Genomic DNA, 24,611 nt, shown 5'->3' with positions numbered 1-24,611 from the left:
TACAGCCACTCTGCACTGTTGCCAGGATTTGTTGTGACTCAAGTGCAAGACCCAGAACTTGGCCTTGTTGAACTTCCCACAGCTGGCCTCATCCCATCAATCCAGCCTGTGCAGGTCCCTTGGCAGAGCCTTCCTACCTTCAGCCAGATCAACACTCCCAACATGGTGTCCTGTGCAAACCTCCCTCTCTTTTTCTAGTGAGTGATGCACCCAGCAGGATGCAACCTGCAGACATCCTTGCTACCTTGCTGACTGAGACAGCTTTGGGGTGAGACGGGGGAGATGAGCAAAGCACAGCAGCTGGAAAAAGTGACCTTTATTTTATATTAAAATTAAAAAAAAAAAAAAAAAAAAAAAAGCAACAAACCTCAAAAATGTTCTGCAATAAACCCCCTAGTCATAACTTGTCACAAAATATGTGCATTGTCGACGCTGACCTCTGTGAGGGGTACAGGCAAGGGGGGCACAGGACAGCCCCACAGAATTGGCAGCCTTCTCTCCTGTTCCTGTCCCAGTGGGGATGACATTACCCAACTGGAGACCTCGTTCCAGAGCAGGGACCATTGCCCATGGCAGGCACTTCTCTGGCTGCACTCCAGCCATCTTGCTTCTTGCTCCAGCTGGTGGGAAGCTGCTTGCTCCCCAGAAAAAAGGGAAGGTGTGGCTGGAGAGCCGGGGAGGAGCTTGTCCCAGGATGGGGCTGGCATGGAGGGTCCCTTACTAGGAGCACGGTGGTGGCTGCAGGAGAGGATCTTGGAGCTGCTAAGGTGGAAAAAACAAACCCAAAAAAGACAAAGTACTGGCAGTGGTTAAAGGTGGAGTGCAGAGTCAGTCCTTGGGTAGGCTACACCAGCCCCTCTGCTTTCTCCTGCACATTGTACTCTTTGCTCCTCTTCACCTTCCAGCTGATGAGGGCGAGGAGGATGGTGCCCACCACCTTGTAGCCCACCTGCAGCCCCAGGTATCTGTCAGGAGACAAGCAGTGAGATGCTGCATCTGGAGGTGGCACCTCCAGCTGGCACTGGGCTGAGCTGGGGACCATCCCCATGGTCCTTCTTTCCTTGGGGAGGACAGGGGGGTACATGGCAGGGGCACCTGTTGCGGAGGAAGTCATTGTTGTAGTAGGCACAGAACCGGCGCTGGGTGCACTGCTTCTGCCAGTAGATGCAGGAGGAGTCAATGAGGGCACCAAACATGGCTGGAGCTGGCAGCCAGGCTTTGGAGAAGAGCAGATGGAGTCACACTGCCTGTCCTGCTCTGCCTAAAGGCTTTGCCTGCTGTACCCAAGAAGTTTCAAAACCTCCTAGGTCTCAAGAAAGCCTCTAAGCACCCTCCTGCCTCCCCCAGCCTCATCAGGAGATGGACACTCACCCAACAGCCTCATTAGTAAGAACTGGACTCCGATGGCAAATGACTTCTCATCCTGGTTCACTACCCTGCAAAGGAGAAGCCATGGGAGGTCAGAGCTGATGTGTCAGTTTTTGGCCAAGCATCCTTGCCTGGTTGCATGTTTAAGAAGCCTCATTGATGTCAGCATGGGGAACCCACCACATCACTCTTCCTACAGTGCCTTGTGATCTCCCCTGCCCATTGCTTACCGTAAAACCATCATGTAAAGGGGGTTGTGGGACAGGCAGGCTACCAGGGCAGCAAAGGAGATGAGGAATATGGAGGGTAGGAGCATGTGGGAGCAGCTGACAGGACAGGAGCCTGTCTTGGCAGAGGACAGTCCATTCCCAGCAGGGATCAGAGAACAGTTCTTGTAGATCTGTTAGAAAAAAACCCAACAAAACGTAAAACTCCCAAAGCTAAGAGAAGGGTTTTCCATGATGCACCAGAACACATCCCTTTGCAGAAGACTGATGAGACCATCAGCATCCAGCAATGGGATGTGCCACCATCCCCATTTCTCCACCAGACCCTCAGGGCATTACAGCAAGTCTCCACTACACCTTCTCAGGACTTCAGCTCCTGTGATAGACATCTCTGCCTCAAAAAGGTTCAACTACCTCATTAGATTTTTCAGGTTCCTGCAGCTTCCACTATCACCAGCAAGCCAGGTGCCCTGAGCTCTGCAGCTCACTCATCCTACTCACCACTTGCTTGGGGGTGGAAGAATTTGCGGTGCTGTTTGTGCAGCCAGCGAAGCAGGGGGAGATGTACTCCACGTTGTTTTCTCCACACACTGGGTGGAAGACATGCTCGGAGCAGTGGCACCCACCTGGCATCTTAACCTGCAGCTGGGAACTCAATGTACTGCCAAAAAAAAAAAAAAAAAAAAAAAAAAAAAAAAAAGAAAAAATATGAAAGAAGAAGAAAAAGAAAAAAAGGAGGAGAAAAAAAGTGTTTAAAAAAATTAAAGAAAAAGGACAGGAAGAAGAAAAATCCCCTTTATTAGTGAACCAGTTTCCCCATTCATATTTGCACTGGAACACTGCCAGCAGCAGGCTGGCTTCCTGCCAGCCCCTGATCCCCTGCAGGTACCTCTGCAAGTGAACTTAACACTAATTATGTTATGTCTGCAAACAAGTACTCACACATTATTCCTACCCACCCCCATTCCACCCCCTCCAGCTGAAAAACTAATCAGCCAAATGCCTGGAAAAACCTCACTGGGCTCCATCCAAAGCTGTACAAACAGATGTGTGAACAGCCCAAGCTGGAAACTCCATTCAGACAGAAACTGGAAGTAAGCTTGGTTCCAAATAAGCCTGACACAGCATGGAAGTCAAGTGGACAAACCCAGTTATCTGTATCTTGCCTCACTACCTAAGGGAGTTCATCTGCTGGAGTGGCACAGTCTGTCTCCTGTGGGATGCTGACACTTGGGCATGGTGGGATGGGACAGAGCTCATGTTCAACCATCCACGTAGCCCACAGTTACCTCTTCTGCACTGTTGCTGTAGCATGGGGAGAGGTTTCCCTCATCCCTCCACTGTATCCTTGGGACAGGAGGGCTTATGGCTGGCAAGGGCAAACATTTGCACAAAAGATCCTTGTCAGCAGTTCTCTGGCAAATGAGCATGATGGCTTGACAGCAGGTCTGGGATGAAGTCTAAATATCATTTTTATTTTCAAAAGACATGGCAAAAGCTAAGAAGTTTCCAAGTTTCCACCCAGCTGAGGAGAAAGGTGATGTCCAGCAAAAAAAACCCAAAACCCAAAACTGCATGTGGTGCCTATGTCTGATGCAGACACAGCTGTTAATACTATTGATTTTCCCCTAGAAATCCAGGGTGAAATAGCTCCCCTGCTCCACTGGTGTGGAAAATCAGGAGTAAACATCTTCCCAAGCTTTCTGTGCCACACAGAGCTTAAATCTCCTTCAGGCAGTGGGATCAAAGAGCAAGCAGTAGAGTGGTGATGTCTACTGCCTCTTTTTTTCTGCACTTATCCCATCCCATGGGTAATCAGGTCAAGAGCTGGAAAACCAAGAATCTGGAAACAACCCCAAGGCTTTTGTTACCTGGGGGGATAGATCCCATTGACGCGTCCTGTGGAGCAGCCCATGAAGAAAATGGGCAGGCAGATGAGGATGGAGAAAACGAGCACGACCACAGCAAACCGGGGGATGGCCCGGAGAGAGAAGGCAAAGCGTTTCATGATGATTCCTCCTAAGAGCATCCCAAGTGCTGCTGCTGGCAAGTTCACAGCTCCTGCAGAGGAACAAAGGCATTAGCTGGGGGTCCTGCCTGCCAAGCAGCTCTCTGAGGCTTTGTGGTGGTTTGGGAACTCCCAGACCCCACTATTATCCAAGAAGACCTAAACCTAAGGCAGCTGGTATCTATGAGAGATTCAAGATCAAGCTTGAGATGTAATAGCTTGCCCCTTCTTTGAGCATCAGAGTGATCCAGACCTGCTTCACCATTGTGCTGGGGCTATGCATTTTCAATGAAAGTGTTTGCTGGCCCGCAAGAGCCAGTGAATAAATGCAGTCTGTCTCCAAGACACTGCAAGACAACCTGCCCTTTCAGGTCAGGAAAGCCATCAACCATCTCGAGGTGATCCCTAGGTCTCATCTGAAAATGAGGTCCCAGTGACTTCCTCCCTTGGAACTAAAAAGCCCAGGGCATCCAGACAGAAAGCTCCCTGCTGATGGATATTTTTCACCCTCTGTTGCTCACCTATTTACTCCTGATTTTCCATAACTGATTTTCACCTTGGCTGTGCTCACCTATTAGGAAGTTGGCATAGGAGGAGGAGGCACCATACTGCTTCTCCAGGAACTTGTTGAGGAATGTGGCCAAGCCTGCAATGACTGAGGAGAAGCTGCACTGAGCCAGCACCAGAAGGATGAAGAGGGGGTTGAGAAGCAGCTTGAGGAAGATCTTTGGGAATCCTATGGAGAAATTGTTATTTTAGCTGCTCACATCAGCAATTTGTACAGTGAAAAAACCCCTCCACCCTGAGACTGTTCCCAGTCAGCTAATACAGGAGATGTCTAAGCCCATGGGAAAATGGAAGGGTAGACATCCTAATCTGGCCAGGCAGCTGTCAGGACCATGGCCCAAGCACCCTGAGAAGCAAGGTGGAGGCCACCCCCATGCTGCCCAAACTCCCAGCTCTCCATGTGCCTTTGTTTTTCTGGAGCAGGGCCCATGCCCTTGGGTGGTACAGACCAAGCCCTGGGGGTTCCAGGAGAGCCCTGCCAGCTGTTCATGGGCCTGGCTCCTGCCCTTGGTGGAACAACATGTATTTTTCTGGTGGGACATCATGTCCCTTTGGCCTTTTGGCAGGGGTGGATTGACTCCAGGCTTCTCAGGACCAGCTCTGTTTATTTGGCCTCTAACTAGTTTTCCCCTTCCAGCAGAGAATGCTGGGGACATTCAGCATCATTCATCAAAGCCCAGTGAGAAGGAGAAGAGGAGCTGACAGCTCCAGGATATGACTGCTATGGATGGAGTGGGAAGGAGGGAGGGGCTTTAGCTGGAAAGAAGTCATCATAGAGCTAAAAAAGAAAAGTCATTAATCTGCTCTCTCTCATCAGTGACATACCTATCCAAGCCAATTCCAGCCACAGATAAACAAAGCAGTGTAAGCTGCAATGCAGTGACCTTCTCAAAGTGGTGGCTGGTGGCACCAGCAGCTCCATGTGCTCTCCTGGAGCTGTGGGTTAAACCACCCAGCTATGCTCATGCCATAGCTTTTCCAGCATGCTTGTGCTATTTTAAGATCCTCAAACCAATTTTCAGAAACGATTCAGGCCTCACAGACCTCAGCACCACTGTCTTATAGCAAGGAGGAGGCTGTGTCCATCTTCCCCTGATCTCTAGGAAAGTTACAACCCTTGAGATCCCTGAGTCAGCCCTGGCACCTCCACACAACATGGTGGAGAGACTCAAAGGCTCCCAGCAGCAGCTGGAGCATGCTGGTGTGGTCGTCTCCACCCACCCAGCATGGCTTGACATCCCCATTCACCCTCGCCTGTAAATGCTCTTTACTTTTTATAAATTCCAACAAGGAGGTTTCTTCAGCCATCCCCTTCTCCATCTTCCTGAGCATTCCAGCCTCTCTGTTGGGATCCTGGGGAGGGAGAGAAGAGCAGACTTTGATGAGAAGGCTCAAGAAGAGCAGGGTCTGTCTCCTACGTCTTTGTCCCTCAGCCAAGCCTGACAGTTCTCCTGCCAGTGAATTGTCTCAAAAATCCTCATAGCCATTGAGCAGAGCTGCAAGACAAAAGCCTGTCTTGCTTGGGGACTGCTTTACTCTCCTGAGCCCTGGCAAGGTCTCTTTTTAAATATTTAATTAATACTTTTAAAAGTCTGAAAATAAAATCTGAAGACCAATCAACTCAAGTCTGCTGAGTCTTCTAGCCATAACTATGAAATATTTTGGGTTTTGTTTTGACCCTTAAAGAATCCATTATTAGACAACTTCAAAATAAAACTAAACAACTATTTTTTTAAACTAAACTAGTAGAACTAAACCAAGGAGGACTGCATGCAGGAACCCCATGAAGCCACCCAGCCATCACCCTGCCTCAGGGAAGGAGAAGATCCTCTCAAAACCTTCCCAACAGGTGCTGTGGATACAGCCACATGAGGGAAGGATGACATCTGGTTTTGATCTGCTGAACTGGGGTGATTCTGGCTTCCCAGCTAGTGGTGAGGAAGTGAAGAGTCTGGTCCTTCATGTATTAGAAGCTCAGAGCTTGTTTGGAAGACTTGTCACTTGTTAGAAGCTATAAGCACATCTGAGAAGGGTTGCTGGGCTCCCTTCATCCCCCCAGCTCCCTCCCACCTCTCTCCTCTATAGACAGGTATTCCCTCCCTGAGCACAGCCCTAGCATCAAGATACTTTGGTCCTTCAGAGTTCTCTCACCTCTCCTTTCAACATATACCGAGGGAAAAAGAAATAAGGAATGGATGTGAGCACTAGGCAGCCTGAGGAGATCAGCAGTCCCAGCCACCAGGCTCCAATCCACCGCTGGTCCTTTGGAGTCAGGGTCACTGTAGCTGCAAGACACAAGTACCCACCATAAGAGCTCTGCTCCTGCAAGTGTAAGGGTGAAAGGGGCAAATCATAGAACCATGGAATGGTTTGGGTTGGAATGGACTTTAGAGATCATCCAGTTCCAATCTCCTGACAGGCAGGGACACCTCCCACTAGTTCAGGTTGCTCCAAGCCCCATCCAACCTGACCTTCAACATTTCCAGGGATGTGGCAGCCACAGCTTCTCTGGGCAATGTGGGCCAGGGGCTCAGCACCCAATGTCCATGCAAATATGAACGAGTGGAGTGCAAAAGGTTCATGTGGGCACAGTCCAAGGGTTTCTCCACTGGTATGGAAGAGCATATGGATGGGGAGTGGGAGTTCCCACCAGTGCTGACAGCATGACCAGCCCTGGCCATGTTTGACCTCCTTTCCCCTGGCCAGCATCCTGCCCCACTGCTCCCATCCAAACTGTGCTGACCCTCCTAAATGGCTGTAGGGTGGGTTTGGTCAGCATCAAATTCTGGTGGCAGAGGTTCAGCTCTTTTCTACTGAGCCAACTAGAGATCAGGGGCCTGACTTCATCCTTCTCTGCCCAGAGCGTGTGGTGGGTTTGGACCACACTGCCTGCAGAGCCAGGAAAGGGACCGGGAAAGGGCAAAGACACTTCCTGGAAAAAAAAAAATAAATTGCTCTCTATTGTTCAAGATTTGGTGACTCTGCTTGCAGAGCTCAAGAGCAGGACCTGTGCCAGCAGAAGAGCTCTGCCAGCAAGCCTGGTTTCCGAGTGGATGGAACTCTAGGCGCCTTCTCTGGAAAAGGAGGAGAAGGTGAGAGCCACTCCATCTCCAGTGCAGATGTCCTTCAGCTGGCCCAAGCCATGCTCACAGGAGGTTGAATGATCACTTGGCTTGGCATGGGGACCACATCTCCCCAAGGCCGGGATGTGGTGGCTGTGAAAGGCCCCAACAGCAGCCTGCAGGAGGGAGCCCTGTGCCAGGGTGTGGCAGGAGAGGAGCCCACACCCCACCCAAACAATTACCCGACTTCCCCAAACAGGAGCACTCCACTCCAGAGCTTGGACTTCATCTTGGAGCCACTAGGGAGAGGTGGCTAAATCTGTCTGCCCCTGTGGGGAGCGAGCCAAGGCTTTTTGCCATTTCCTGCCCCAAGGTTCATTTATTATTCTTATCAGGCACCAGACAAAAATGTCAGGAGAGCTCTGCTCTCTCTGAGGAAACACAGGAAAAGCCACATTAGGGATGGAGCTGGGAAGAATTCTTTAGTGATTAAGTTACCAGAAATAATAAGCACAGATACTGGGGATAAAGTCAATAAGCCCTGTGGTGGTGTTGGCTTGGTCCTTTTCTTTGCAGATGGTGGTGAAATGCAGTGAGGAGGAGAATGGGCAGATTCAAGCACCCGTAGGGCAATGGTTGTCTTCTCCATCCCAGGATGGTCCTCTCCACCACTGGGGTAGAGTGTTACTTCCTTGGCATGGTGGCAGTGGGCAGACCCCAGCAATGACCACCAGTGAGACAATGAGTAGGACATCAGAATGTCCCCAGAGCTCTGCATCAGTGGTGGTCTCCAAACCATCCGTAACCTTCTTCAGAGGCAGATGGAATGGAGAAGTGCACTAGAGATCATATTGCAGGTCAGATCTTTCCAGGGAAGCAGGTTCTGTGGATCATGGGATGTGTGGCTTCTGCTAACAGTCATCTCAGAGTGACCTTCTGACTCACAGAATGCTTTTAGGAGGACCATCACTACTTGAGAAGTACTCACTGATGTCAACTCTTCCGATATCCACAAAGAGCCGCAGGACCACAGATCCCAGCAGGTATCCAAAAGCAGGGCCAAACAGAGCGATGGCGAAGAGGATGGCTGAAAATACAGAAGAAGAGGGAGGCAGCGTGAGTGGGGAACAACAGAGCTACCACAGATGATTCACTTCTGTCTTCCCACTTGAGGCAGGAATGATGTTACAGTGTGAAAAGGAGATAAAACATCAGTCCCCTAGGCTGCTCAACCCATCTCCACAGGTTCCCCTCCACATGAACACTTCTTAACAGGTGGGAACCTCTAAAGTCTGGAGGAAACAACACAACCTGCAGCAACAATCCCACTTACCAACATACAGGGGGGAGTTGTTTGCTTCTGCAAAGTCATCTACATAGGAGATGCCAAAGGGCTGGATGGGAACTGTCCCGATTCCAGCCAGCAGCTGGGCGATCACCATCATGGCCCATATGCTGCTGGCCTCCCTCTGGGGGTCCTGGGTGGTGTTTGGGCAAACAGATTTGTTCTCTGCATAGCAGAGTTCAGCCTGGGCATGGCTCTTGTTGCCTGAAAGAGAGAAGAATGAATGTTACAACACCAGGCATGTCCCCTGCCTCCTCCATCCCTAAATACTGGGAATATCCCAGGTTTGCAGGGAGGCACACATGGTCAGGTTGCAGACAGATTGCTCATTCTATTTAGTAACTCTCCTTATCTTTTCTTTCCTTTGGGATACGGCACTGCAGCAAACAGCTAGGTTGGGATTTTATCAAACTTTTCAAGACAGGCTGAGCAGAGAAGAAGGAAGCAAAGGGTCAACCCTGCAGAGCAGCTCTGGAAAGATCCTTTTGAACTGTCAGCAGAAGAGAAAAAGCTGCAGCAAGACTGGACCCAGCCAACAGAAACCTTTGGAGAGATGGTGTGAAAGCCAGTGGAAAAGCCTACCTACTCACTAATGGAAAGAAAAACTGTTTTTCATGCAAACTGAAGGTGGTACGCAGCAAAGAGAGGAAGCCCTGGTCTTTCCATGGTAGCTCTTCCCACCCTGGCTTTTACTTTTTTTCTGTATTTTTATTATTTGTAATTGGATCAACATTCCTACCACATCTTTCTCATTATCCTACTAACTGTGAGTTTTCTACACAACGTAATCACTGTGGATTTTCTACATTTCTGAGCAAAAAAGAAACAAAACAAACCCCAAAATTTCTCTCAGGTGATTTGGGGTTCTCACTGGGGTGGCGTGGCAGCACATTCCTAATAGCAGGTCACCACGAAAATCCATTCAAAACAGCATTGTCAAAAGGGCTGTGTTGCCAGACAGAAGGAGTCTCCTTTTCTTACTTCTTTTTACTCCTCTTTCTTAATTCTTTACACCATCTGGACCTGGGGATGTCTTCACTCTGCTCAAGATCGCCATGTGAACTCCAACCAGGACTGGAACAGCTTCATAGACTGCAAGAGCCAGGCCACAGATGGCTCCGAGCGGGGGAGCAGGATGATACCTGTTCCTTCAAATTGTTTCCTTCACAGTAAGAGCAGCTCCTGTCCCAAAGCCTGACCAGTTTCATAATCTGATGTGTAAGCTTAAACTGCCAGAAAACTTGGCCCATGAAGCTCAAAAACGGAGCTGTTCAGGGCTGAGTATCAGAGAGGCAGCTTTGAGCCAGCAGACCACTGGGCTTCACAGTCCTGCCTGAGAGCTGGCATGTCCTGTGCCCATGCTGGGCCATCAGTTTAAATAACATTTCAAGGGATCTGGCCTTGCAGATCAGCTGAGTTGCTGGCAGATTTACCAGAGCTGGTATGGGAGAGCACAGCAAGAGGATCTCTAACCCTGTGGAGGGCACTGAGACTGTCAAGGCACTTGATAGTGGCTCTGTCCTTGCTGTCCCTCTATCTGGGGGTTTGCTTCCCGACACACTGTGGCACAGTCAGGCTCTAACTAGGGGAGCAAGCCTAAGGCCACCATGGCCCAGCCAAGGCCCCCTGAGCCCAGAGGATTGGGCTAACATGACATGCACAGGGCTCAAAGCCTCTCCAGGAGAAGGCATCTGCTTAGTAGAGGTGCAGAGCTTTCCACACACATCCAGACCATGCTTTGAAGCCTTCTTATCAGCCACAGGTCCCTCAGCTGCTCCTGGTCAGACTTATGCTCCAGACCCATCCCCGGTTCCATTTCCCTTCTCTGGACACACTCCAGCCCCTCAGTGTCCTGGTCCTGAGGGGCCCAGAACTGAGCCTAGAATTCAAGGTGTGGACTCACCCATGCTCAGCACAGGGGGACAATCCCTGTCCTGGTCCTGCTGACCACCCTAGAGCTTATACAAGCCAGGATGCTGGTGACCTTTTTGGCCACCTGGGGCACTGCTGGTTCATATTCAGCCACCAGCACCTCCAAGTCATTTTCTGCCTGACAGCTTTCCAGCCACTCTGCCCCAGGCCTGGAGCATTGCCTGGGGTTCTTGTGGCCGAAGTGCAGGACCCAACACCTGGCCTTGTTGAACCTCCTAGAATACTAGATATTAAGGTAGCTAGACAGTTATTTTTCAAGTATGTTTCACAGAATCACAGAATTGGCTGGGTTGGAAGGGACCTCAGAGATCATTGAGTCCAACCCTTGAACCACCGTTGCGGTTGCTAGACCATGGCACTGAGTGCCACATCCAGTCTCTTTTTAAATATCTCCAGGGACGGAGAATCCACTACTTCCCTGGGCAGCCCATTCCAATGCTTGATCACCCTCTCCGTAAAGAAATTCTTTCTAATATCTAACCTAAACTTCCCCTGGCACAACTTAAGACTGTGTCCTCTTGTCTTGTTGAAAGTCATCTGGGAAAAGAGACCAACGCCCACCCGGCTACAACCTCCTTTCAGGGAGTTGTAGAGAGTGATGAGGTCTCCCCTGAGCCGCCTCTTCTTTAGGCTGAACAGCCCCAGCTCCCTCAGCCTCTCCTCATAGGGTATGTGCTTGAGTCCTTTCATCCGTGTGGAAGGATATTCTCTCTCACTGACCATGAAGCCTCCTTACAAATATTCACAGGGTGGCACATCCATGTGGGACACTGGATATTGCAGGGGGCCCAGACCTGCAGCAATCTCCTTGTGTATGGGTGGGAGGGTGAGATATCCTGGCAGCCCAGGAAGTAGAGACCCTGGCTGCTGAAGCGGAAACATAGACCGCTTGCTCCAAAGCCTTTGGGAGTTCAGACACTTCACCATGGCCATGGCACTCGGCACCAGAATCCATGGCTGAAAGGTCATGAGGGGCCTCTGAAGAGGCAGAGGGGACATGGATGCCATATGCAACTGTTGCATCCAGGAGGGATGGTGAAACTATAGTTTTGCCTATATTTAAGCCTGAAGTCAGGCTTAAAATAGCAAATCTTTGCCTTAGGTCTTTCCCTCCAAACACAACATTTCATAGAATCATGGAATGGTTGGGTTTGGAAGGGACCTTAAAGATCATCAGCACCCCTGCATGGACAGGAACCTCCCTCTAGACCAGGTTGCCCAAGGCCCCATCCAACTTGGCCTTAATTTAAATTTCTAGATACTACCCTTCATTTAGGGAAGGCAGGGGTAAAACAACCCAGAGCAACTGGAGTTAGTTTTGGGGTGGGAGTGCTTCTGGCACTAAGGGTGGAGACACTTACCGACACTCAGCCTGGTGTATTCATAGGGGTCAGATAAGAAGTGGGGCAGGGTGACCAGGAAGGCTCCCAGGGCCAGCAGCAGCCCCCCTGCACCAATCACCCGCGGGCGGTGAATTCGGCTGCCAAAGTAGCTGACGAAGATGATGAGGACCACATTGCCAATCTAGGAAGGGCACAGCAAAACGGGGAGAATGTTGTTGCTAAGTCCAACTCATTGCAAATGTTTGTGACTCTGGGACATTTGCAAGGGCAGATAAGTTCAAGCTAAAAAGATACGAAAGCATGCAGCTTGCTCAGCTGAGTGAATAGACACCATAGAAGTACCACTAAATGGGTTTTGTCAGCCTGGGAGAAGCAAAACATTATCCTAACCTTGCAGCGTATATTTAAAAATACTTCTTTATTTATGTTTACATGGGCTCCCTTGTTTGTCTCTGTGGTTTTTTGCTCTTGGAATTGCTGCATCCATCAAGGAGAAAAGACTGTGGTCCTGGGCAGGCAGAGCAGCTCCCACAGAGCTCAAGCAAAGCACAGGAACATCTCTCATAAAACAGAGAAATTGTTATTCTTGAGCAGGATGACATTTGTCCTGTTCTAACCCTTTCCTCCGTACATCCTTGCAGTAACAGACCCAATGATTGCTTTGGTATTACTTTTCCAGGCAGTAAGGCTCATAAGTATAATTTATCTAGCAGGTGAGCACACAGGTGGCAGATGTGTCTCTCCAGTGAGTGGTGGGATAGTGTGCAGGGCTTTAATGATGCCAATTCAAGATAAGCAATACTACAACTCTACATGCTAGGTTTCCTTTGCATGGTTTTGGACCTAGCAACAACCAGTGGGAAGCTTTTTACTGGTCTCAGTTGTCTTTGTATCATTCCTTTTAACCCCAGATGAATGTGCTGGTTGTGGTAAGACCTGGGCATCTCCTTCCCCAGGGACCTTGGAGGATTCCCAGTGCCCAGTATTTTGGTGGTGGATCCCACACCAGAAGACCAGCTGTATGCAAGGTGGGCTGCCACCAAGCACTTCTTTGTGCCATCAAAAGAAAGCCACTGCCAGCAGGTCTTTTCCTGGCTGACCTTGAAGAGCTACTAGAAATGACACAAGTCATGACAATGCAACCTTCAAAACTTAGTCCAGTGAAGTGATTAGAAAATGGTAACTAGAAAAGCCACATCCAGCTCAGCAACATGATGCCAGTGAAAGTCAGTCCTTTGCCACAGGGCCATCAGGAGCTGGGACCACTGGAGAAAAGGGCTAGATCTTGGAGTCACTGCTGGCCAGGATCTCCTTTTAAAGAAAACTTGGAATGTCTCAGTCCGGGATCACTCCTAATGCCAATGAGAAACAGACACCTACACTGGAACATGCTCACAGAGCTGTTGTTTGTGGATACTACTCTTAATAAAATGTTTTTCTTTGCAAAATCTGTAAGAATGTTTCCTGTCTCCCAGTCATGTCTCTGCTGGAGATGCATGGCATCCCAGGGTGGAGTGGTCTCCTCTGAAGCAACCTATTTTTTGCTGCTGCCTTCTCCAAGGACGCATCCTCATTACATAACCCTATATTCAACCTCCCAGCATGTGGTACAGCAGGAACAAGGTCTGCTGAAGTGTCCAAATGTCCAGCCACAGATGCTTCATTGTAGTGAAATGAGGCAACCAGGTGCCACTTATTGCCAGGGAGTGGCATGAGCTTGTGTTAAGCCCACCTGTGGCTAATTAGGGTGGGCCCCCACTGCGCATGAGCAGGATTAGGGGGCCGTTAAAAGGTGAGTCTTGAAGCACAGGCTCAGCTCAGTCCTGAGCAAGCCAGCAGAGAGGTCAGTTGCTCTCGGAGCAACAGCGCTAATCCAGGCTAGTCAACCCTGAGGGCTACAGGCTTGGAGCACTGTTCGTGAGTCTCTGCTGGAAGACCTGGTTGGACCTTGAAGCGCTGCGCCCTATAAGAGTTTCGTCTTGCTACACTTCATCCAGCACATACAGGTATGGCCAAGTGAGTGTGCAAACCCTGAGACCCTATTCTGGAAGGTCCTCCCTGCATTCTGGCCACTTCTTGGCGCTCACACACAAGCATCTCACCCATTTACCTCATGCAAGCTAGAGATGAAACCTGAAGAGAGGCTGGAGAGCCCAAAGCGCTTCTCAATGGTGGTGAGGCTGCTCTTGAAGTTGGCACTGTAGAGGAGCTGGGAGAGCTGGAGAAGCCCGTGGCACAGCACAAACACCTGCAGGCAAAAAAAAAAAAAACCCAACAATTCCATCCCAGTTAGTGCCCTGCTGTCTTTTCTCTGCTTTACTAATTACTATTTGCACAGCAGCAGCCCACGTGCAACCCTCAAGAGCAACTGTCCAGCCTACAGAGGACTCAGGAACAGGTTGTCCAGAGAAGCTGTGGTTGCTTCCTCCTAGTTCAGTGTTCAAGGCCAGGTTGGATGGGATTTGGACCAATCTGGTTTAGTTGGAAATGTCCGTGCCCATGACAGGGGGGTTGGAACTAGATGGTCTTTAAGCTCCTTTCAAACTCAAACCAGATTTTGTGACCTGTTGCATTGGTAGCTGTATAAAGATAAAGCAACTAGACAGACTTTGCAGAGACTTGGTAGGTGCTCCCGAGGCCGTGTTAGAGCTGCCGTGTGGCAGCTGAAATTGAGCTGTGCTGCTTTGGACTACCTGAGATCCAGTATTTCCAATCAGCCCCTTGAATTTCCTCAGCTGTGAAGCCAATGAACAGAACCTGCTCCAAGGGGTGTTGCAAGCAAAAGTAAAAAAAGGTCTTTAAAAGCCCCAGAGGGAAAGGATGAAATATGCACAACATAGTCTCATGGCTGGAAAGCTTTTGTAGAATTCTAAAAATGGCATTTTTTTCCTCTGGTCCAGGCTGAGAGATGAGCCAGAACCCTAAGCAAAGGGAGGCAGAGAGCAGCACACAGAGAGTTTATGGGGCAGGGCAGAAGTCTGGTGGAAAGAGCATGGGTGGTCTGGGAGAGGGAAGTGCTCTCAGCCAGGGACACAAGAGGCAACTCAAAAGTGTCTTTTGATCTATATTTAGTCAGAATCATTTTCCTCTATTTTTCTTGGAATGGAATGTGTCCACATATTGCCAAGAGTATTTTAAAATAATTGGGGAAGGGGGAGGGGTGTGGGCTGGAGGGAGGGGTGTGTGTGGAAAGGGAAAAGGTCTTTTTTATTATTTAAATTTGCAGGAAATCAAATATTTGCTGAATACCGGAAATATGTCCCACAAAGATAATGGTGGGAAGCCCAAGATGATGAATAGGGGATCAAAGGTACTGCAGGGCTGACAAATTCCTTATGTCCTTGGCTAGGAGAGCAACGATACTTGGTAGTGGTAACTGTATGAAATGGTGGCAGTGCCCAGAAGCCCTGACCCATTTTCTGGAAAAATAAACAAACAAACAAAACCAAAAAACCTCAAACAAACAAAAAACTAAAACAAAAGCAAAAAAAAAACCCCAAAACAAAAAACAAAACAACAAAATTTGTCTACTTGACATGGAGCATGTAAATGCTGTAGGTGGGTGGGAGTGGCTTTTTGGGTGGCAGAGGAGGACACAGGCCCGGGTTCAGCAAGTGCAGGAGAATTTGCACGAGAAGGTGGCTTCTTGGGAAGCTTCTCCTGTGAGGGAGCCTAGCACCATCCAGAAGATAGAGCTCAGTATCCAAAAGCAAGAGAGATGTTGATAGGCAGTGAGAGAGAGAAGAGAACTGAGATGAAGGGGAAGAAGAACATGGAGCCCTGGAAGTGTGAGGGCAGGCAGGAGACAACCTGGAGACCACAGAAAAGGGCAAGACTTAAAAAACAGTTGGGCAGAAGGGTCACAGGGACATCATGAACTCCCCAGGCATATCTTGAAGGGGTGGCAGCAGACAAGCCAATGTCAGGCAGACAGCTGCCACCATGGCAGCTAAGCAGGAGAGGATGAAGTCCCAGGCTGGGACTTTGCCCCGACAGAACACCACAGATCAATGACGTGGGGTGTAATTTTGGAAACCCTCCCAGACAGGGATAAAGTGGAAGTGAAACATCTGAAAGTAAACTCTTGAAGCAGAATGACCTCTTCCCCCTGCAGCAATCAACTCCTACATTCACAAACCCACCCTAGCACGCATTCCTGTGGGTGACAGCCAGATCCTTCACCTTCCCCACTCCTGACCTGGTATCACCCCATAATTAATCCAGCTGCTCTAGAGCAGAGAGGTGACACCCATGAGGATGAGAACCAATGATGGGATCTTGTTGCCAGAGAACATTAATTTTGGTTCCTGGGGCTCTGGCCAGATCCCATTGAAGTAATTTGAGTGAGGAAGCGCTGGCTAAACAGTGGAAGGCTGGGATGGCCTAAAATGTGGAGCAGCTGGAGAGAGAGCTCTGCTGGTGCTAGGAGAGGCCAAGCTGTTTACCAATGAGGAGGAGAGAGGGTGGATCACCAAGGCTGAAGTTAGCACAGCAAATGTCAGCCTAATCGCAGGGCAGACAAGGAGATAGAAAGTGCTGGGGAGAGAGAGGATGCTGGCCAGGAGGGAAGAAGAGATGAGTGAGACTGACTCCTTGAAACCCTTGGGTTGGTGGGGCATGGGGAGAAGGAAAAGGCATGGAAGGACCATAGGGAACCAGCATGGGGTATTTTTCATGAGAGGATGGAGGCCTAGAGATGAAGAGGACCAGCTGTGGTCAGAGAACCAGGCAGGAGAAGGCAAAGCTGGCAGAAGGTGGCCCAAGACAGATTCAAGCATTGGTGATAACCTGAAGATGGACAAAATGAGGCTGTGGCCCCTGAGATGCCTAGAAGCAAGCTGGGGCTGTCTGCCATGAGGGAAGGCAAGGTGAGAGACATACAGCTCGATGAGGAGAGAGAAAGACTTTGGGGTCCTTCCAATTCTCCTCCAGAGAGTAGGGTTAGCAGGAAAAGTAGGAGGGATGCCCAGGGTACCAACAATCCTGCACAGCAGCCTCAGCCCTCGGATGCAGAGATGCATGGGAGGGAAGGGCAGAGATTTTTTTTTTTTTTTTTTTTTATGATTGGGAAGAAGCTGCCACTCTGGAGAGAGGGAGCAAAGCAAAGCAGCCTTTGCTCCAGGCCTTGTGAAGCTGAAGCTTGGCTTTTCCAGATGCATTTTGCCTTTCTGGAGGTGAGAGATGTGCCTTAGGACTTTTCCTGCATTCAGCAGGCTCAGTTCTAACTAAAATAATGATGTTCTGAACCTTGAGGGCTCTTGATGCAAATAGCTGGGAGAGAGACTCAGTTGGAGGGCTTCCCAAAGGACCCATTGCACCACCTGCCCTTGGCACCAGCCAATATGCCCTGGCTGGGAAGATGATCTGAGCCTGGAGATGATGAAGGGCACCATTCTCCCAGTGTCCCCTTGCAGGTCCTCACGGGTTTGTGTCCCTCTTCCTCTCTCCCCCTACATGTTCATGCTGACCACCTGTAACCTGTTGGTCCGTGGAAACCAGCACCAGCTCGGTCCCTCCCAGATGCAGAGAGCACCAGATGTGTTGTGCTGGCCCCAGCCACCCACCAAGCCATCTAATCCATCTACCACAGCACTTAACCAAGAAGGAAGTTTCACAGAAGGACCAAACTAATTTGGAGGGGGATATTTTTGGTGTCTCAAAGCAGGCCCAATGGTAGTGAAGACATGGTGGGAGGTTAAGGAGTCAGTGACACTCCTAGGAGTGCACAGTACTGACCCTCCAGAGCAGAGGCTCCTATCAGAGCCTGCTGTATTTTTGGAGCTGGAGGCAAGCAGCAATCATGGGCAGAAAGGGAGCAGTGCGGAGAGGCCAAAGGCATGCACCCACAGGAACAAAATCCTGTCTTAGTCATTCCCACATTTCCTCCAGAAGTGCCTGAGCCCTCTTGACTCCAGGCTGTTTATACAAACCACTTGCCTCCTTTCTAAGATGAATTTCATTTAAAAGGGAAGCCAACACCCAGGGGAAGGTCCCTCCTGGGCACGCTGCTCCCCTCACCCAGGTTTGGTGGGCTCTGCCCCCCTCTCAGGGCAATGCTTGGTGAACAAACCAGCTGTTTCAGGGAAGAGAGGGGTCTGGGCCCTCAATGGGTTGGACAACACTTCCTATGGGATTCCAGGCATGTCCACAGTGGCTGGTGCACTCCTGGAGAAGCAAAGGCTCCAGAGAGATCTTATTGAGATCCTTCAATACTTAGATGGGGGGACTATAAGAAAGATTGGGACAGACATTTTAGCAGGGCCTGTAGTGGTAGGACAAGGGGTGGTGGTTTTAAGCTGAAAGAGTGTAGATTCAGGGTACATACAAGGAATAAATTATTTACAAGCATGGTAAAATGGTCCAGATTGCACCCAGCTGCACGCTGCACTTGGAAAGAAGACAAGGGTGAGGAAACCAGAGCCAGATTGTTAACAGATTGTTAACTGCAATGCTGCCTTGTATATTGCCAAGTAATCCATGCTTTACAGTTCCCAGTTGTCAAGTGCAAAGACAATGTTTGCTCTTTCTGCAATTAATGTCCCCATGGGATCCCCCTCCCCCTGTATCCCCACACCCTCACAAGCTCCCTGCAAGCCTTCTCTCAGCAACCACTGAGAGAGTGCTGCAGGGAAACACATCCCTGCCTTAGCATCCAGGTGTGCACTGCAGATGGGAGTAAGGAAGGAGAATTTGGGTTGGGAAGGATTGCTGCCCCTCTGCAACATACAAATGCAGGGGGATTGAGCAGCCAGGCATCCTCCGACATCCAGACCCAGGTATGTCAGGAGCCCATTGTGATTTCCTTGAAGGTAGGAAATCAGGAAAACAAGAGGTAGGAAATCAGCTTGGCTTCCCTTTTCCCTTACCCACAAGCATGTGTACACTCTCTCCTTGCACACCCACAGCCTTGGCCATGCCTTGCACTCCCTATCAGCAACCCTCCCATTTTGTGATAATCTTATCTAGGCTGACCACTCCTTGTTTGTTGTGTTTGGGCACTGAACCACCTCGCCCCTCATAAAATTACCTTGTTTCATGTCTTCCAGACCTTGATCCCATTAAGCTTTCTAACCTGCTTTACCATCTGGCTCTTCCCTGTCTCGTTCCTTATCCTGCTGGTGAAGGCCAGGTGGTTTTTCCCTCCTCACACCTGATCCCACCAAAACCAGACACAAACTCAGTGCTAGATCCAGTCTTTTCTTTCTGATGCCAGCACCATCAAGATGAATGTTGGAAGAACCCACTCACAGCTGGTCCTTCTCCCCACCTCACTTTTCATAAGGACTCTGCTCTCTTCTTTGCTACAAATGCTCACCCAGCTCACCACCTCTCCTTCCACTGTGCCCAATTATTGGAATGTCCCTTGATTTTCCTGCTTGAACCAATGGTCCTAATCAACACTGCCTCCTCTTGGTGCTTCCTTCTCCAAACCTACAGCCATACTGTCTTTAGGCCAATGATTTGATGAATCTCCTTTTCTTGCTAACAAATAAGAAAACAATTCTTAATCTTTTCCGACAGGATATGAGAGCACAACCGGTACATCTCCAGGCTTCTGAAATACACTCCCCTCAGCAAATTCCTTTAGTCCTTTTCCAGGAGTGGACAAAAGACTTGCCTTGATGCTGTTGGGACCTCAGACCCCAAGGCAAGGCTGCTGTTTGTCCTGCAAAAGGCATGCAGACTCCCCAGGAAGAGGTCCGCAGCCCCTGGTCACCATACTCCACATGCCTTCAGCATCTTTACCCTGGGATGTTAAAGCCTTATCACACTCTGAGCCCACAATCTCCTCCTGACCCTGCTGTCCCCTCTTCTTCACACTTCATACCACCCCCCAGTTATGACACTCGATTTAAATCTACCCCAAAGGCTTTTAAATCTCCCCCAGCTGACATATAAGTGACAATAATTCCCTGCTGTCCTCCTCTTCCATGCCAGGTAGCCCACAAGGTGAAAGCCACCTCCTACCTCCACCTCAGCTAAGGAAGAAGATATTTATAAACCTCATCTCTCTATCGTGTTTCTGGGGATCCTGAACAACAATACACTATCAATTAAAGTATCACAAAAGTGATAACTCCTCTGAAATGATTATTTTTGCCAAGCAGCAGAACTGAACCCCCACAAAAGCACAACCATGGAAGCTCTGGTGAACTTCAAAGCAAGGGTTGTCCTTGCTCACCATCACCCACCTCCACCACCCTCATGGGACTACCAAGATGCTCTCATGTCCTTTCAGGGGACAGCGTTCAGCAGCAGCCTCTCAAGCCCCAAAGACTGTAGCCCTTTTGCATTCTCTTTTCTCTCACCAAAGCGATTCAAGACAACCAGCCAACTTCTGGAGGGGTTCAAGTGACCCTCCCACATCCGAGAGGGCACTCCAAAACATAAGGTTTATTGCAACTGTGAGACAGGGTGCAAAGACTCTGTCAGCTGAGCCAGGCAGTGCCATCAAATATCAGGGTAGAGAGCACCTTGCTGCTGTTGGGTGTTATAGCAGCACTGGCCACAGCCCTTAATACCCACATAAAAGCAGGAGCTGCTCCCACAGCTGCAACAAGGAACTGTCACCAACCACATCAATGCCAGGTACAGGGATCAGCTGTAAAAATCTGCTGTGCCAGAGCAGGGTTAGGAGCCACTGGTCACAGCCATGGGGCATTGCTGCCCAGGACCACCTGCTCCAGCTCCAACACTTCTGCTTCCCCAGCTGTGGCTTCACACCAGCCAGCCAGCCCCATCCCACCCTTTAGGTCCCAGCAGGACCACTGAACCTGATGCTTTTCACCAGGACTTTCCCTCCCCTGATGCTAATCCCCAAGATGGAAAGCCATCTCCAAACATGTTTTATATATATATATATAACATCATAACAGTAACGTAATGGGGTCAGAGCTAATAACCCACCTGAGAAAGGTGGGAACTGATGTGGGGAGATAGCAGATCCAGGCTGCAGAGAACATGCAGGAGAAAGATGGTTTGCATGGAAAAAAATAATGTGTTATTTCTGGCCTTAGGCCTGAAAAAAGCACTCTGAAAAATCCTGGCACCTGAGTCTTAATAAGTAAATCCCCATTTCATGAGTGGGACTTGGAACCTGCTACAATGAGGAGATGTGGTTGCACTGGAAATATCCTGGACAGAAAGTACCATTGGTCCTATGAGGACACTGTATTTCAGTAACTGAAACCCCTCCTATAGCACCTTTCTCTGTGTGGGATGATGCCAGCAGCTTCCAACACTGCTAGGTGCTGGCTGAAAACTTCATGTAACACACTCTTCACAGCACCAAGGACTCCTGGTACAAACAAAAGCTATAAAGCCTTGGAAACCATGATGCTTACTGTACACCTTTCCCTCTGACAACCCATTTGTAACACATTTCCCAGGATAGAAATATCAGCTGCAACATTTTGATTTTCAACCAGTCTGGGGGTTGGCTGAGAGGATTAACAACTGGACACGGGATGCTGCTTTCCTACAGCAGGTCTATTTTTTTTTTTTTTTAATGTATAGATATTTTTAACACAAGCACAGGAAGAGTGAACAGGTCAGGAAAGGGTGGGGGCTGTCACTGCTTCTCAATTTATACACATCTGCTCTTGAAAGCAAGAAATTTTCTCCCAAGGGATGGATGTCTTGACTCCCAATGGTACATCTCACACATCTGGTACGTGGCATGCTGCCAGCAAGCACATTTTCATCTAGCCCAAAGAGCTCGGTGCAGGCAGAGCTCCTGCCACCAGGAAAGTGACACAACCATATCACTGGGCCAAATGTCCCCTAGGAGGTCGTGGAGGAAGCCCCTGTCCAAGCCACCTGGGGTGTGCAGGGTGCTGAGCACCCAGCCTGACTCCTGTATCTGCAGAAATGGATTAACAATATTTGGGGCTTTTTTTGTTTTTTGTTTTTGTTTTTTGTTTTTTGTTTTTAATAAATAAATCAGTATAAGTTCGCCATCCTGAAGAAAGTATTGAGTCTGGCAAGATTTTTTTCTGTTCCAGGATATTTTTGTATGTGGAGTTCCAGGGGAGAACATTAGCTGCAGGAAGGGCTCTGGTTTGGGGTGACTTTGCTCATGCTGAGCCACAGTCATCCCTGGAGCAGCCTGGAGGGGATTAGGGCCATCTTTCAAATCTCTGCCAGAGGAGGAGGCAGTAGATACACGTGGCCCCTCCAGAGACATGTCAGGCTAACCCAGAAACAGCCCTAAATTACTCAGGGTAATCTCTCAATCTCTTCCTCCTGGAGCTTGCAGCCAGAACGGGACATCAGGTCGCCTGCTGGAATAGCCCAGCCCAGGCAATGAGGACCTTCAGGGGACACTGGCCTCAAAGACATTAACTGAGATGATGTCCCCAGCCTTGGCAGTCACCCGCTAACCCTAGCAAGCCTAAAGCTTTGCTGCACACCCCACTGTGCTGCTCAGAGGAGCATCCTGTTGGGAACAGCCCCATGGTAACCCACAGCATCTCCATGGCATCCCAACAGAAGTGCTGGGGCCCACGTTTACTGCTCAGACACAAACTCCAAGCAAGCATGGCCCAAAGAGGAGAGGACAGCGGTGTCCTCTGTGCCAGCTGAGCAACCCATCCTGGATCACAACACACTAACCATGACTGCATACTCCTAAAACCATGCTGAGCCAGGAAGAGCTGACATAACCTTCCTTGTGAGGCTGTTATCATCCCCAAACCATGCACAAATTTAATAACGAGTGGGAAATCTCACCCTGGCGCCGGGAATGATTGGCAGCAGCAGCACAAGGGGGTCCCTGCCAGCAAAACACAAGCTAAGCTGTTCTGCCCGTGGGAGCCATCGTTCCCCAAAAACTGCACCTCCGGCTGCTGACATGAGGAGGTGCTGCCAAGAGAGGCACAAAAATTCCCCCACACACCTAGAGGAATCCTGGCGAAGGCAGGCAGATGCCCTGGGGACAGGAGCAGCAGCCTCGGTGCCGATCCAAAAATGGGCCTAAACTGTTCAAGAGGGGTGGGGAGGGGGGTGGGGGAGAGAAAAGGTGCAAGTGTAAAAACTGTGTGGTTAGCAGGGTTTAAAAGGTGGCCAGGGTGGTTTTCTCATGCAGTGAGCTCAAGAGCCCAAAGCTCGGGCAGGGAGCACCTTTAAGCTGATGGCTCTCACCTTGCTAATAAGGGCAGGTGAGTAACTGGGCAGCCACCACCACCAAACCCACTTCAACCCACAGAGGTTTCGCCCCTATCACTCCAAATGTTGCTACTCCCCCGGGGTTTTTAAACCAAGCCAGCATTCTTATTCTTGAGCAGTGTTTTCTTTTGGCACCAGGATGTGGTTAATCATTCCCTAAACAGCAGCACGCCGTGTACCAGACGCTGGGGGCTGAGCTCCTCAACCCACGGAGAGCTGCCCACTTCCATGGGGAGTGACACCCCACACGCATGGGGAGGACATCATTCCAAAACCCATACAGACCTTTCTGGGTGCTGAGTGGGACAGGTCTCAGCAACATCATGCAGAAGCTGAGTTTGAAATTTTGCATCTTGGCAAATGTTTTTTCGAGGGGCTTGGGCCAGGGCCATGGGGAGCGGTGGAGTTGATTTCTACCCAAAAATCCTCCTCCCTCCCCGCCATCCCCACATCCCTCCCAGGTGCCACTGCTTACCTTGATATTGCAGAAGATCCTCCGAGAGCAGGTGCTGGAGCTTCTGGGGACATCGACTGGGGATTTGCTACTTTCAGGGTGAACTCCCATGGTGGAAGCTTCCTCAAGGAGCCCCAAAGATCTGGGGCTGTGCGTGGGCTCCTGTCCCTCTTGGTTTGTCCCACCACCCAGCAGTCCACACAGTCCGGCGCCGAAAACCCTCCAAGCCAGCGAGTGAGGCAGGCAGTGTGAGCACAAAGTTTTTATAAGTCTGCTCTTGGGAGTGATGATGAAACCTTTTCTCCTCCCTCTTTTGCTTTGTGCGCCGAGGGAACTTTAAAGTCGCAGGAAACCAGTGCTGTGGAGCAGGTGGGAGCCAGAGGTTCAGCCCAACCCCACCGGTTTGGGGACAGGGAGCACTGTGGTGGGTTCAGACAGCCATGAGGGACAGCCAGCACCCCAACCTACCACTTCCCCCTGCAGCAGCTCTCCTCTGGGCCCGGCACAGCAGCATTCCTGCAGGGAAAGCAACCGGGGTTTGAATTTGAGTCCCCCTGAAGGGGCGAGAGGAAAGGGAAGCACCAAGATTTGGCTGCCTGGGGAGGTCCGAGGAGGGAAATTGAGTGGTGAGATGGAAAAACCCTTCCCTAGGGTAAGGGGTTACAAAGGGAAATAAAACAAAACAAAAAAACCTTTTTCTTTTCTCTCATGGAAACATCAGAATCTGTGAAACTCCTGAGAGCTGTGGTGTTGTGGGTTTTTTTGTTGTTGTTGTTGGGGTTTTTTTAGCTCTCTGAGGCTTTGTTTATGCAAAGCCCTGATTTATCTTGCAGGCTTCTCATAGGGAAGAAAAGTGTCATGAGAAGAGCAGCTTTATCCCACCGGAGGAAGGACAGCTTCAAGTACTTTGTCAAAATTAATGCTTTTCTCAGCATAAAACCTGGGAGAGAAAAGCAGGAGGAACTCTTGGGAAACAGTGGAGCCTGCCCAGAGGTGTCATGAGCCTGGAGAAATCAAATTCCAGCTCCCTTAATAATATTCCCATGGGAGGGCTGGTGGGTCTCTACAGACACCTATGGTAGGATGCCAAGGAGCTGAAGCCCTGCTCCGTGGACACCCCCCTACATCTGTGCCCTGCC

At 49.8% G+C, this 24,611-nt stretch overlaps 1 protein-coding gene across 2 annotated transcripts; it reads right to left on the bottom strand.

Annotated features, from left to right (window-relative positions):
• Nucleotides 1-301: 301 nt before the first annotated feature.
• On the bottom strand, nucleotides 302-24,007 carry SLCO2A1 (solute carrier organic anion transporter family member 2A1). 2 transcript variants are annotated; one of them, XM_030456639.1, is made up of 14 exons: nucleotides 23,494-24,002; nucleotides 13,963-14,100; nucleotides 11,871-12,033; nucleotides 8,566-8,781; nucleotides 8,221-8,319; nucleotides 6,322-6,455; nucleotides 5,442-5,523; nucleotides 4,175-4,339; nucleotides 3,467-3,656; nucleotides 2,097-2,256; nucleotides 1,599-1,768; nucleotides 1,372-1,436; nucleotides 1,096-1,216; nucleotides 302-965 (listed from the first exon to the last, which is right to left on the bottom strand). In XM_030456639.1, exons 1-14 carry the CDS (start codon nucleotides 23,581-23,583, stop codon nucleotides 845-847), a joined length of 1,914 nt encoding a protein of 637 aa, XP_030312499.1. In that variant the 5' UTR covers nucleotides 23,584-24,002; the 3' UTR covers nucleotides 302-844. The 2 variants fall into 2 exon arrangements, with proteins under 2 accessions (XP_030312499.1, XP_030312500.1); XM_030456640.1 differs by lacking the exon at nucleotides 13,963-14,100 and having other exon boundaries at nucleotides 23,494-24,007.
• Nucleotides 24,008-24,611: the final 604 nt, after the last annotated feature.

The sequence above is a fragment of the Calypte anna genome, chromosome 9, assembly GCF_003957555.1.
Source record: "Calypte anna isolate BGI_N300 chromosome 9, bCalAnn1_v1.p, whole genome shotgun sequence".
In the NCBI taxonomy this organism is placed as follows: domain Eukaryota; kingdom Metazoa; phylum Chordata; class Aves; order Apodiformes; family Trochilidae; genus Calypte; species Calypte anna.
Note: the sequence above shows the minus strand (reverse complement) of the source record. Positions and strands in the feature narration are given on the sequence as shown.

Coding starts and splice junctions, on each gene's coding strand:
- SLCO2A1 (XM_030456639.1), bottom strand. CDS start 23,583: ATGGGAGTTCACCCTGAAAGTAGCAAATCCCCAGTCGATGTCCCCAGA. Junction 12,034..13,962: donor TCATCTCTAGCTTGCATGAG/GTAAATGGGTGA, acceptor TGCCCTTCCTAG/ATTGGCAATGTGGTCCTCAT. Junction 3,657..4,174: donor CTATGCCAACTTCCTAATAG/GTGAGCACAGCC, acceptor GTTCCTCTGCAG/GAGCTGTGAACTTGCCAGCA.